The sequence below is a fragment of the Leucoraja erinacea genome, chromosome 3 (assembly GCF_028641065.1).
Source record: "Leucoraja erinacea ecotype New England chromosome 3, Leri_hhj_1, whole genome shotgun sequence".
Lineage (NCBI taxonomy): Eukaryota > Metazoa > Chordata > Chondrichthyes > Rajiformes > Rajidae > Leucoraja > Leucoraja erinaceus.
In genome coordinates this window covers 9,970,772-9,983,487 of record NC_073379.1, presented here as the reverse complement: position 1 = coordinate 9,983,487, position 12,716 = coordinate 9,970,772, and the positions used below count along the sequence as shown (strand labels likewise).

General features: G+C 46.6%; 1 protein-coding gene across 1 annotated transcript in view; it reads left to right on the top strand.

The window, feature by feature from the left end:
- The first annotated feature begins 1,298 nt into the window (after positions 1 to 1,298).
- The window catches only part of LOC129695256 (ribonuclease T2-like), a 30,957-nt gene continuing 19,539 nt past the window's right edge, over positions 1,299 to 12,716 (top strand). The window contains exons 1-4 of the mRNA XM_055632050.1: positions 1,299 to 2,163; positions 8,225 to 8,285; positions 11,379 to 11,437; positions 12,492 to 12,546. Of these exons, the coding sequence (XP_055488025.1) occupies positions 2,111 to 2,163; positions 8,225 to 8,285; positions 11,379 to 11,437; positions 12,492 to 12,546 (228 nt within the window). The 5' untranslated portion in view covers positions 1,299 to 2,110. The remainder of the gene's footprint in view (positions 2,164 to 8,224; positions 8,286 to 11,378; positions 11,438 to 12,491; positions 12,547 to 12,716) is intronic.

Here is a 12,716-nt window from a genome sequence, read left to right as displayed (position 1 = left end):
CTTGCAAAGGGAGAATACAAAATAGTTTTAAGTTGCACAGAAGGGTGGGAAGGAATATAGATCTGATAATAAGAATATTTTCTGATTTGGTGACATGGGTTTGCCATAGGTAGGAGCTGAAGACAAGGTGACCAATTAATAGGTTGATGAAGCAGAGAGAGTGAGAGAGATTGACATAGAGGGAGAGAACAGGAGAATATAAACACTACAAAATGCAGGACTATTTGACGTTCAACAGGTTAGGCTGTGCCAATGTAGAGGGCAAAAAAGGCCAAAATGACAGACGTGTGCCCTGCAGCAGAATTGGCCAGATAAGTTGTAATCCATGTGTTATAACTGGGAGCTGAAGAAATCTACTGAGGAACGACACACAACCGGAGGAAAGCTTAGGGTCCATAATGGAGTTGGAGACAGAACATGAACAAAGGAATTTCAAAACCATGAAAAGAGTTAATTTAGAAGAAATGGTCAATGTTTTCTGTTTCCCTTCTTAACTTGGATAAGATGTTGACCGTTTTTCTTGTTTCCCCACAATGATGTCTGTTACCTATCTCATCTTTGATAAGACGTTGAATTTTTCACCTTGTTCCTCTTTGGTGGTTTCTGTTTTCCGTCTAATTTTCGATAAAATGTTGACTAAAACTCACTTATAGAAATATGAAGTTTCCATCGGAGCAGAGGAAGTGGCTGAAATTTTTCGACAAGGCATGACATAGGAAAACATCTAGAATTTGGGACAAACTAAGTCATAGAATATGCCCTTCAGCCTGCCCTATCCATGCCCATGGCCCACATCCAGCATTCTGGCAGGCAGGTTTGCCACTCCTACACAGGTGGGTTTAATAGACAATAGACAATAGGTGCAGGAGTGGGCCATTCAGCCCTTCGAGCCAGCACCACCATTCACTGTGATCATGGCAGATCATCCACAATCAGTACCTGCCTTCACCCCTTATCCCTTGATTCCGCTATCTTTAATAGCTCTATCTAATAGCCCTGTCCCACGGCTTGAGTTCATTCCAAGAGCTCTCCCGAGTTTAAAAAAAAATCAAACTCGTGGTAAGCACGGAGAATTAACGTAGCGGGTACGTCGGAGCTCGGGGGCGTCTCTTAGCGGCTCGTAACGCTAACGGCAGGTACTCGAGAAGACTCGCTAACAGCAGGTAAAAGCAACAGAGGAGTTGCAGTGGGTGACTTTAATTTTTCCAATATGGACTTATAGACTCCCTTGGTGCTGCAAGGTTAGATGGGGCAGAATTTGTTAGGTGCATCTAGGAGGGTTTCTTGACACTGGATCTAACCAGGGAAGGGACCAAACTGGACCTTGTATTGGGAAATAAGCCTGGCCAGCTGATTGGAGTTTCAATGCAGGAACATATTGGGAAACAGGAAACACAACTCCATATGTTTGCAGTAAGTTATGGACAAGGATAAGCCTGGACCTTGGAGGAAAGTGCTATATTGAGGAGAGGCTGATGACATCAGTATTAGGCATGAGCTGGGGAGACGGGATGGAAGGCAAGAATGGCAAGGCTCGCAAACCTTTGATTACACGTTTAGTCAAAAAGAAAAAAGAAGCATTTGTAAGGATGAGGAAACAGAAATTGGGGCTTTGAAAAATATAAAGACAATAGGGGGAAAGCAAAACTTCCATGGCTAGTAGGATTAAGGCGTATCCCAAGATATTTTATCCATTGTTAACAAACAAGTGGGTAACTGGGGAGAGGATTGGACCAGTCAAGGGTAAATTAGAGAATTTATGCTTGGATTCAACAGAAATGGGTGAGTTACTAAATGGATACTTTGCACCTGTATTCACCAATGAGAGAATAGTGCAATCAGGGAGAGGCATATTGATATTCTTGGGCATATTGGTCATTTTGACAGTTTATCAGTATTGTCCTATTCTGCTGCAGACTCTGGCGCCTGTGATAAGATCGGGGAAGGTTGGACCTCTGGCAGTTGCAAGAACTTGTGGTTGGAACATGTCAGAAAGGAAGCCAGTGTGACCACAGCCCCATCTGATCTCATGAGCCTGCAGCCTGGGGATGTATAAAGCCTGAGCATCCCACTGAACATTACCATAGCCTACAACTGCCTGCACAGTGCCATGGGTCTGCCACTCCTCCTGCTCCTCTTGCTGGTGGCAGCCGGTTGCTCTGGGTGAGTATAGTCAGGATTACTGGTAAGAAGAGCTTTCTCTTTCCATTGTGTCTGGCTTAATCCCATCTGTTCATAAGTGATAGCTGAATTAGGCTATTCAGCCCATCAAGTCTAATCCGCCATTCAATCATGGCTGATCTATCTCTCCCTCTCAACCCCATTCTCCTGCCTTCTCCTCATAAGTCTGTCACCTGTACTAATCAAGAGTCTATCTACTTCTGCCTTAAAAATACCCATTGACTTGGCCTCCACAGCCTTCGGTTGCAATGAATTCCACGGATTCACCACCCTCTGACTAAAGAAATTCCTCCTCATCTCCTTCCCAAACGAATGTCCATTTATTCTGAGGCTACGACCTCTGGTCCTAGACTCTCCCACTAGTGGAGACATCCTCTCCACATCCACTCTATCTAAACCTTTCACTATTCGATAGTTTCTATCAGGTCACCCAGTTCAAAATTCCAGCGAGTTCAGGCCCAGTGCCATCTGGGTGGCTAAAACCAGCTAACACTCTCAAGGTACTCAACATAGTTTAATGCCAAAAACTATTATGGCATAAAACACGTAACAGAACGTGAGGTGAAATTTTACGAGAATGTCAAAATGATGCAAGATAAAATGCTACAAAGTACAATGCACTGACCATTCCTCTGTGCCCTAATGGGTTTATACAGCTTGAATTCTTAACTTTAACTATCCAACACAGAGTGCAGCTCACCTCAATGTTCACTGATCCAGTGGTTTATTGGTACTTTATTGTCACATGTAACTAGGTACGCATACAAATTGTAAGATACACAGTCAAGAATGTGGGAATAGTGGATTACACTGAGGCAGTACACGAAGCTCGCCACGTTTCCAGCATTATTTGTAAGATTCAAGTCCAAGGTTGTTTAAAATGTTGAATCCTAACTTGGCCATAAAGGCCCGTTGTCCTAGAGGCAGCACGGCATTGGAGTTGCAGCGGCCGATCTGGCAGACGATGTTATCAAAGGCCTCCACTGCTCAACCTTGAGTACAGAGTGCCTCTGAAGGTGTGGGAGGAAACACCCCAACACACTCAGCAGCACCACTTATTTCCTACAACCGCCACCATCTATCCACAGACACCCTTTATATGAAACAAACATCACACCTGGAGAAGTGACTGATGCAATTGTCACATTATTGTGTCCAAGTCAACCCTTGGAACAGATATATGGGGTTGTAGTGGGTGACTTTAATTTTTCCAATATGAACTCGGTGGTGCAACAAGCTTAGATGGGCCAGAATTTGTTAGGTGCATCTAGGAGGGTTTCTTGACAATATCCAGTTCCAACCTGGGAAGGGACCATACTGGACCTTGTATTGGGAAATGATCCTGGCCAGCTGATTGGAGTTTCAATGCAGGAGCATATTGAGAAACAGTAAACACAACTCCATATATTTGCAGTAAGTTATGGACAAGGATAAGCCTGGACCTTGGAGGAAAGTGCTAAATTGTGGCAAGGTTAATGACATCAGAATCAGGTATTAGCTGGGGAAAATAGACGGAAGTCAAGAATGGCAAGGCTCAGGAACCTTGGATGACAAGACATGCCGCAAGTTTAGTCAAAAAGAAAAAGGAAGCATGGGTAACCAAGGAAGCTGAAATTGAGCCCTTTGAGAAATGTATAGACAATAGGAGGAAAATGGAACTGCCATGACAAGTGGGATTAAGAAGAATCCCAAGGTATTTAATCCAATGTTAACAAACAAGTGGGCAACTAGGAAGGGGATTGGACCAATCAAGGATAAATTAGAGAATTTATGCTTGGATTCACTGGAAATAGGCAAGGTACTAAATACTTTTTCACCTGTATTCACCAAGGAAAGAATAGTGCGATCACGGAGGGATACATTGATATTCTAGGGCATGTTGATCAAGAAGAAGGAGGTTTAATTTGTTTTAGTTCAGAGATACAGCATGGAAACAGGCTCGTTGGCTCTCCATGTCCAATCCAACCATTGATCACCCATACACATAACTCTATGCTATCCTGCTTTCTCATCTACTTCCTACACATCAGGGGCAATTTACGGAAGCCAACTAACCTACAAACCCACATGTCTTTGTTATGTAGGAAGAGGGAGAATAGGCAAACTCAACACTGACTGCATCCAAGGTCAGGATCAAACTTTGGGCACTGTGAGGCAGCAGCTTTATCAGCTGTGTCACTGTGTCACCCTGAGGCCACCGTGGTACAGGTATTGTTTTCTAGAAGACCAATAAAGTGGATAACTCCCCAGGGTTTGATGGGATCTATCCCAGATCATTGAAAAGGCAAGAATGGAGACTGCTGGGGCCTTGACAAAGATCGTTGTATCCTCTTTAGCCACATGCACGATCCCAAAGTTCTGCAGGTACCCCATTGCATTTCCTTCATTTGAGGCAGGAAATAGGGGCTAACCAGGTAATTATAGGATGGTGAGCCTGTGGTAGAGACATTGGTGGAGAAGTATTTTAGGGATAGGATCCTAATCTATCCCTAATAAGTCTTTTTAGGGATAGTGATCATGCCTTTGGGAGGGGGAGATGATATCTTAAACATCTGCTTGAGTTTTTTGAGGTGCCAAAGATGATTGATGAAGGTAGGTCAATGGATGTTGTATACATGGGTTTTAGTAAAGTTTTCAACACATCATGGTAGGCTGATGTAAAGGCTAAGGTACATGGGATGCACAGAGACTTGGTAGTTTGAATTCAAAGTTAACATGCACAATGTGAGAGAGACCTCCCCTCAGATGCCGCTCTGATCCCCATCACTAGCTGACAGGCAAGGTGAGGCAAACCCAGCATAATTGGTGACAGCGGGGGCCAATTAGCTGATATTGGTTTGGTCACCAGAACCTTGTCAGCCTGCTCCCTATAAACCCAGGCATTCTAGCTAGAAGGGAGAGTGTGATAACAGGCAAGGGAAAGGCAAGGGATAGGTGGCGGGGGCAAGGTGCAAAGTGCAAAGTGCAAAGTGCAAGGCTCCCTGCTAGCTATGTTCCCCAGTCACACATCCAAGGAAGGCTGATTTACTGGGGCAAAACTGAGACCATCAGTACCATTGTGTGGTCAAGACTGGGCTGTCCTGAAGAAATCCTAACCAGCCAGCACCTGAGCCTAAAGCTGAGTGGCCGGGGTAAACCTGAGGTGCCAGTGCCTCATCCTGCTTACAGGTAACAAGGGATTGTGCCCATGCACATGCAAAGATTGAGCTAGTCAGGCAGCATCTCTGGAGAAAAGGACTAGGTGACGTATCGGTTCGAGATCCTTCTTCGGAGTGAGAGACTCTCAGTCTGAAACGTCATCTATTCCTTTTCTCCAGAGATGCTGCCTAATTGGTGGAGTTATAGATAGTGAGGAGACTTGTCAAATGATTCAGCAGGGGATATAGATAGATTGAAAATATGTGTAGAGAAACGACTGATGGAGTTTAATGTGGACAATCGTGAGGAAATGCACTTTGGAAAGTCAAATGTAAGAGGACAGTATACAGGGATCTTGGGGTTCATATCTGCAGCTCCCTGAAAGTGGCAATACTAATTCCTTGACTAATCTGGGTGTTTGAGGCAAAAACACAGGAAGTTATATTGCAGATGTATAAATCTTTGCTTTGGCCATATTTGGAGCATTTGTGCCATTCTGGTTGCCCCGTTGCAGGACGGATGTGAAGACTTTGGAGAGGGTGCAGAGGAGCTTTACCAGAATGCTGGCTGGATAAGAGGGGATCAGCTATATATGGAGAGGTTGGGCAGACTTAGAATGTTTCTTTGGTACTGAAGAGAGATCTGATAGGTTGATAAAACTATGGGAGAAATAGGTAGGGTGGATGGTCTTTTTCTCCTACGTGGGGAAGTTTAAAAACTGGGGAGCATAGCATTAAATTGAGAGGTGGAATGGAGATTTATAAGGCAATATATTTTAGTGGTAAATGCCTGGTCTGCACTATCAGGGGAGTTGATTGATGCAAATACAATAGCAGCATTTAAGACGTATTTAGACAGACACCGTTAACATGCAGTGAATGGAGGGATAGAGAACCAGTGCAGGCAGATGAGGTTAGTTTAGATTGGCATAGGGGTCAGCCCAGACACTAGGGTGAAAGGGTCTGTTCCTGTACTGTACTGTGCCATGTTCTCTGTCTGTGAATATCCCCTCTCTCCTTCAACCTACACCCTCTAATATTGGACATTTCTGTAATTATTCTCCTGGAGCTAACCCCCCCTTAGTCTAGTTTATTTTATGACACAAAAACGAATTCCCTATACGATACCTAGCCACACCACGGGATCGATCATTGAAAATGAAGCGGGAGTTTGGGTTGAAGTAACAAGCACTCTCTCTCTCTCTCTCTCTCTCTCTCTCTCTCTCTCTCTCTCTCTCTCTCTCTCTCTCTCTCTCTCTCTCTCTCTCTCTCTCTCTCTCTCTCTCTCTCTCTCTCTCTCTCTCTCTCTCTCTCTCTCTCTGTCTCTCTCTCTCTCTCTCTCTCTGTCTCTGTCTCTGTCTCTGTCTCTGTCTCTGTCTCTGTCTCTGTCTCTGTCTCTGTCTCTGTCTCTGTCTCTGTCTCTGTCTCTGTCTCTCTCTCTCTCTCTCTCTCTCTCTCTCTCTCTCTCTCTCTCTCTCTCTCTCTCTCTCTCTGTCTCCCTCTCTCTCTCTCTCTCTCCCCCCTCCTCCTCCCTCTCCCCCCCCCCCCTCTCCCCCCCTCTCTCCCCCCCCCTCTCCCCCCCCCCCCCCCCCCTCCCCCCCCCCTCTCCCCCCCCCCTCCCCCTCCCTCCCCCCCCCCTCTCCCCTCCTCCCTCCCCCCTTCTCCCCCCTCTTCCCTCCTCTCCCCCTCTCTCTCTCTCTCCCCCCTCTTCTCTCGCACTCCTCCCCTCCTCCCCGCCCCCACCCTCACCCTCCCTCCCCTAAACTCCTCTCCCCTCCCCTCCCCACCCCCCCCAGCCCCACCCCTCCCCTCCTCCCCCCTCACCCCCCCCCCCTTCTCCCCCCCCTCTCTCTCCCCCTCTCCCCCCCCTCCCCCCCCCCCCCCCCCCTCCCTCTCCCTCTCCCCCTCCCCCCCTCCTCCCCCCCCCCCCCCCCCCCCCCCTCCCTCCCCTAAACCCCTCTCCCCTCCACACCTCCTACCCTCTTCTCTCCCCACACTCCCTCCCCCCTCCTTGCTCCCCCCTCTCCCCCCACCCCTCCCCCCTCTTTCCCAACGCTCTTTCCCTCCCCCTCCCCCCTCTCACCTACCCCTTATCCCCCCCTATCCCCCCCCTCTTTCCTCCCTCTTTCCCCTCTCTCTCTCTCCCCTCCTTTTCCTCCCCCTCCCTCCCCCTCACCCTCCCCCCTCCTCCCCTCCATCCCCTCCCCTCCTTTCCCTCCCTTTCCCGCCCTCGCCCGCCCTCCCTCTTCTCCTCCCCTCCACCCCCTCTCCCTCTTGCCCCTCTCTCTCTGGCTCTGTTAGGAAAGCGCGGTCACTGAAGGACAGTTTGAGGGAGATGGATTAATGTTAGTAGGGATACAGTCAGTGATACAGGGTGCTGGGGAGAGTGTGATTGAGGACATTATGAGGGTGCCGGATTAATATTATAGGAGAGTGTGGTCTCTGAGGGAGCTGGATTAATGTCAGTAGGAGTACAGTCAGCCAGACAGGGCAATGGGGGAGAGGGATTTTCAGAAAGTGTGGGGTTGAGGGGAATGTGGATGGTGTTTTGATCTGCTGCCTTTGGTCACATTTCACATCTTTTCACTGTACCTCGATACATGTGACAATAAACTAAACTGAACTGTGTCGACATGGATGACTAGATTGATGTACTCAGGTGGAACTTAAACATTTTGTGATCCCTGCTGCCACTTTGACTCTGCTCCTAGCTGGTCCACTCAAACTCTTTCCCTCCCTTTGATATCTCTACCGCCATCTCTGGAGTTACCAGGTGAGTGCGTGTTGTGGTGGTTTATATCCAGCAGGTGAATGGGGGCTGTACCATCAATTAATATTTGCTCTATCAGCACTTCCTCGTGTGGCCAGCATACAGATCCGTTCATGTAAACACTTTTGTTTTATAGCAAATCTAATATCGAACCTGATAATATTCTGGCACTTTACTGGCCCGAAAACGTCTGTCAGGTAAATGGAATTATTTGCGTGCATGTCTAAGTGCTGTGATTGTGAGAGCATGTAAATAGCGTCATTATCACAGAATCTGCTGAGGTCATATTGCCATATTAATAACTAGAATGTGGATGGCATGACTAGTAGGATTATGATGTACTTGCTCCGTCAACTTTTGCCAGGTCCTGTTTTATATCATATTCATATTTACATTCATATCACCCTTCCCCACTTCAGATCCTTAATTTCTGATCCTTGACCCGTTCCTAATCCACCTTGAAACTCACGTTTGGAACAATAAGGTTGAAAGGAGATTGGTGCTATAGTGGACAATGAAGAGGCTTGTCTAAGGTTACAACCGATTTGGATCAGAGTGTACAAGGCTTGATTAGTAAATTTGTAGATGACAATAAAGTAGGAGGTATCGCAGATTACAAAGAGGGTTATCAAAAATCAGCTGGGAAAGTGGGTCGAGGAATGGCAAATGAAGTTTTATGTAGATAAGTGCGAGGTGTTAAATTTTGTCAAGTCAAACCAAGGTAGAACCTTCACAGTGAATGGCAGGGACCTGCGGAGTGTTGTAGAGCAGAGGGATCGGGCGGCATGGTGGTGCCACTGTAGAGTTGCTGCCTTACAGCGCCAGAGACCCGGCTTTGTTCATGACTGTGGGTATTTGTCTGTACAGAGTTTGTAAGTTCTCCCCGTGACCTGCATGGGTTTTCTCCGGGATCTCCGGTTTACTTCCACACCCCAAAGACATATAAGTTTGTAGGATAATTGGCGGGGTATACAGTAATTGTAATTTGTCCCTAGTGTGTGTAGATTAGTGTTAATTTGTGGGGATTGCTCATCGGTACTGTATCTCTAAACTAAACTAATATCTAAGTAGTGCAGGTGCTTAGTTCCCTGAAAGTGGCATCACAAGTAGTTTGGGTTGTAAAGAGGGTTTTTAGTGTATATGCTTTCATCAGTCTTAGGGAATAGATATGGTGAATGCACAGTTTAGTTACCCAGGACAGTGGAATTAAGAACCTGAGAGGATCGGCCAAAGGTGAGATGGGAAAATATTACTAAGAACCTGAGGAGCAATTTTTCTGTTATAGGCGGGTACAATAACAGCATTTAAAAGACACTTGGACAGGTACATGGGTAGGCAAGGTTTAGTGGGATTTGGGCCATAACCAAGGAAATAGGACCAGCTTAGGTGGGGCACCTTGGTCGGCATGGATGAGTTGGATCAATGGGCTTGTTTCCGTGATGACTCTTTAAGACCAAACACACTCTTTACGCAGGTATGCCAAATAAGTCAATCCACTTCTTGTTGGAGTGTGCCAATGTTGAAACTATTCAAGAATACTGTTTAAGCATCTTTTAAACTCATTCTGTCACCACCTGATCGTACGCCCTCAGTCAGCGATCCGCAAAGCAGCTGCCTTCTGACATCAGACCCTCCTCTGATCTGTGATTCCTTCAGCAACGTGTACATGTTATTTTAGTTTCAGAGATATAGAGTGGAACAGGCCCTTTGGCCCATTGAGTCTGCGCTGATCAGCAATCCCCAGTACACTAGTTTATATCCTACATGCTGGGGACCATTAACCGATAAACCCACACGTCTTTGGAATGTCGGAGCACCCAGAGGAAACCCACGTGGTCACAGTGAAAATGTGCAAATTCCATTCAGATAGCACCCATAGTCAGGGTCGAACCCGGGTCTCTGCTACAAAACTAGGGTCATTTGTATGTGGTTCTATGTCCAGGCTGACCCCTATGGTCCCTAGGGGCCAGACTCCCTCCTACGTACATCCTTTGTTCATTGCCCATCCAATAATAACTTGCCTCCAAATGTTCTCCAGCTGACACGCTCTCTACCCATTCCCCTGAACCAGTTCTAGCAGTTGCCCTCGTGAATCATGGAAGTTCTCTAGAATGACATCTCAGGAGGTTCTCCACATCTTTGCCTTTCACTCTTGTATTACTCCAACCAATATTGGGCAATTGAAATTACAACATTACCACTCCTCATTCCTGCAATCCTTGTAGATGTGAAAATGAAATAGACCCAGTGATGAGATAGTATCCTGTATTTCAGCCCAATCAAGTTTGTGCATGGCCTCAAAGACATCCCCTCTCTTCAGTCTATAGTAATTAGCATCCGTCCATTGGTGAGAGGCGATGGTGCAGCTTTGATGCTGTCCTGTTAGGAGAGGGGAATGTTTAATCGATAGTCTAAAATACCATTTTCCTCTCTCTGCCCCCATCTCCTGTTTTCCATCCTTCTCTTTTCTGTCCATCATGTCTCATTGAATATCAAGAGGTCAGTTCTGCTGAGAATGAGCCATGTTATCATCACCACATCATAATCTAACATGGCTATTTGTAGCTGCAGCTCGCCAATCTTACTCACCACATTCTGTGTATATTGTGGACACCAGGTTGTGTCTCTCAATTTGCTCCTATCCAACAATTCCTTCTCTGTCATCATCCAACACTCACACCCTCTGTTCACCTTATTTATTTTTGCTGTTACTGCCTGCTATGCCTATACCCTGCTGATCTTGATTGAATCGTCCTGACTTGCGCATTGTACCAATCCCATTAAATTGTAACCCATCCATCTCATACAGGTTTCATCTGCCTCTGAACTGGTTCTACTGCCCCCAGAATCATATGTACCATGGATGTAACCACTCTATCGCCACCTTCTCTTCACATTCTGTTCTCCCAGAAGCCTGGCCCTGCCAGCAGCCCAGAGATTGCCACCTGCCCACCTCTGGCACCATTGACAGACCTCCATTGTTGCCTTCTCCACATTGGTATCCATGTGTACCACATGCTTTGGGTCCCACTTTCCTTTGCACCCTCTCATTCATACCATGTGAAGCAGAGATCATGTCTAGAGAGAAGCAACCAATCCCACAGTCACTTTGACCCAACTGTCTCTTCCCCTCCTCCCTTTGTTCACTCACCCCTCTGTCATTTTGCCAAACCCTCCCATTGCCTGCCCAACCTCTGCCTGTCAATGACCCCAAATGATCTATCCTTTTTTCTTGACCTTGTATTCATCCAATATGTTTCAGTGATGGGTTTTCATTCTTCTCTTTTCAGGTGAAAGGCTGGGATGGCCCTGGATGTACCTATAAATACTGGACCATCCATGGCTGGTGGTAAGTGTCTCTTTACTCAGATGGGTTTTGGTGAGAGATAGAGTTGTTAGGAAGAGCTGACGAGGCTCCAGTGGTAGGGTCGGACTATGGCGCTGGGCTGTGGTCTCCACTGAGCCCGGGCATCAGCGCCAGAACCACATCTGGTTCTGCAGCTGGACGGCTGCATCCTGAGCAAAGGTCCTCAGCTTCACCGCAAATGGCCGCCCCTGAATCTGAGACCATGTCCCCACTTCTGGATTCCCTCATCAAGGGAACCATCCTCTCGGCACAACCCTGTCAGTCCGCCTCATAATTTAGTCTATTCAAGAAGATCGCACCTCATTCTAAAATCTCCAGTGAGCCTTGGCCCAACCTGCTCAATCTCTTATAGAGTGCCCCATCCCAGGAAGCATCCTTTCACCATTCACCCAACTGCTCCCATGGCAGCTATACCTCACTTTAAATAAAGGGAGCACGACTCTGTTGCAATGTCACTAAAGGCCTGCAGAGACAAAGCAAGGCCTCAGTCAGAATAATATACACAAGACGTGAGTGACAATTAACTTCTTTGTTCACAATAACTTGTCAAGCCACAGACTGTTCTGCAGACTCAAAGCATGCAGCGTTTTGATATCATATTTAATAGTACGAAATGTGGAGTGGGTCACGTATATTTGTTAACACGATTAACTATTGTTATCCAGTATTCTCCTCTTTCCCTTATCAACCTTATCATTAAAGATCAAGACGTGCAAGGTCAGTGTGACCAGACATGTTCAACCTATGGGACACTTCACTGAAATAAAGTTCAATTTCCACGGTACAAAGTGTTCATAAGATGGGAGAACAGTTCAGTTCTTCCCACAATTCCCACACCTCCCCACTACCATACCGCAAACCCGGGGTATAGTTGGTGTCACTCTACCGATTCTACAAAGCTGGAGTTACAATGGGGCCCCTGATCTCTGGCACAGAGACAGAACAGGAAGTGTTGGCCCTGTGAAGAAGTTGTCAGCAAAGTGCAGAAACTCTTCAGCTTGGAGGCAGCAACTCACCCTAACCTTTTATCTTCTAGGCCCCCCAAGGGCAGCAATTCGAATAACGGTGCGTATGATTTCAATCAAATAAAGGTCAGTAAGTACATACGGTTCAAGACAATCGTGGGTTTTGGGTCTGGGGTGACACGCTGCTACACAGGTCTTTGGTCAATATATCAAGAGGGTGGGTGGGCTTTTCAAATCACACAGCAGCAGGAGGTGTCCAAAGGTCTGTTCTCTGGGCATTTTACTTCAGTCTCAGC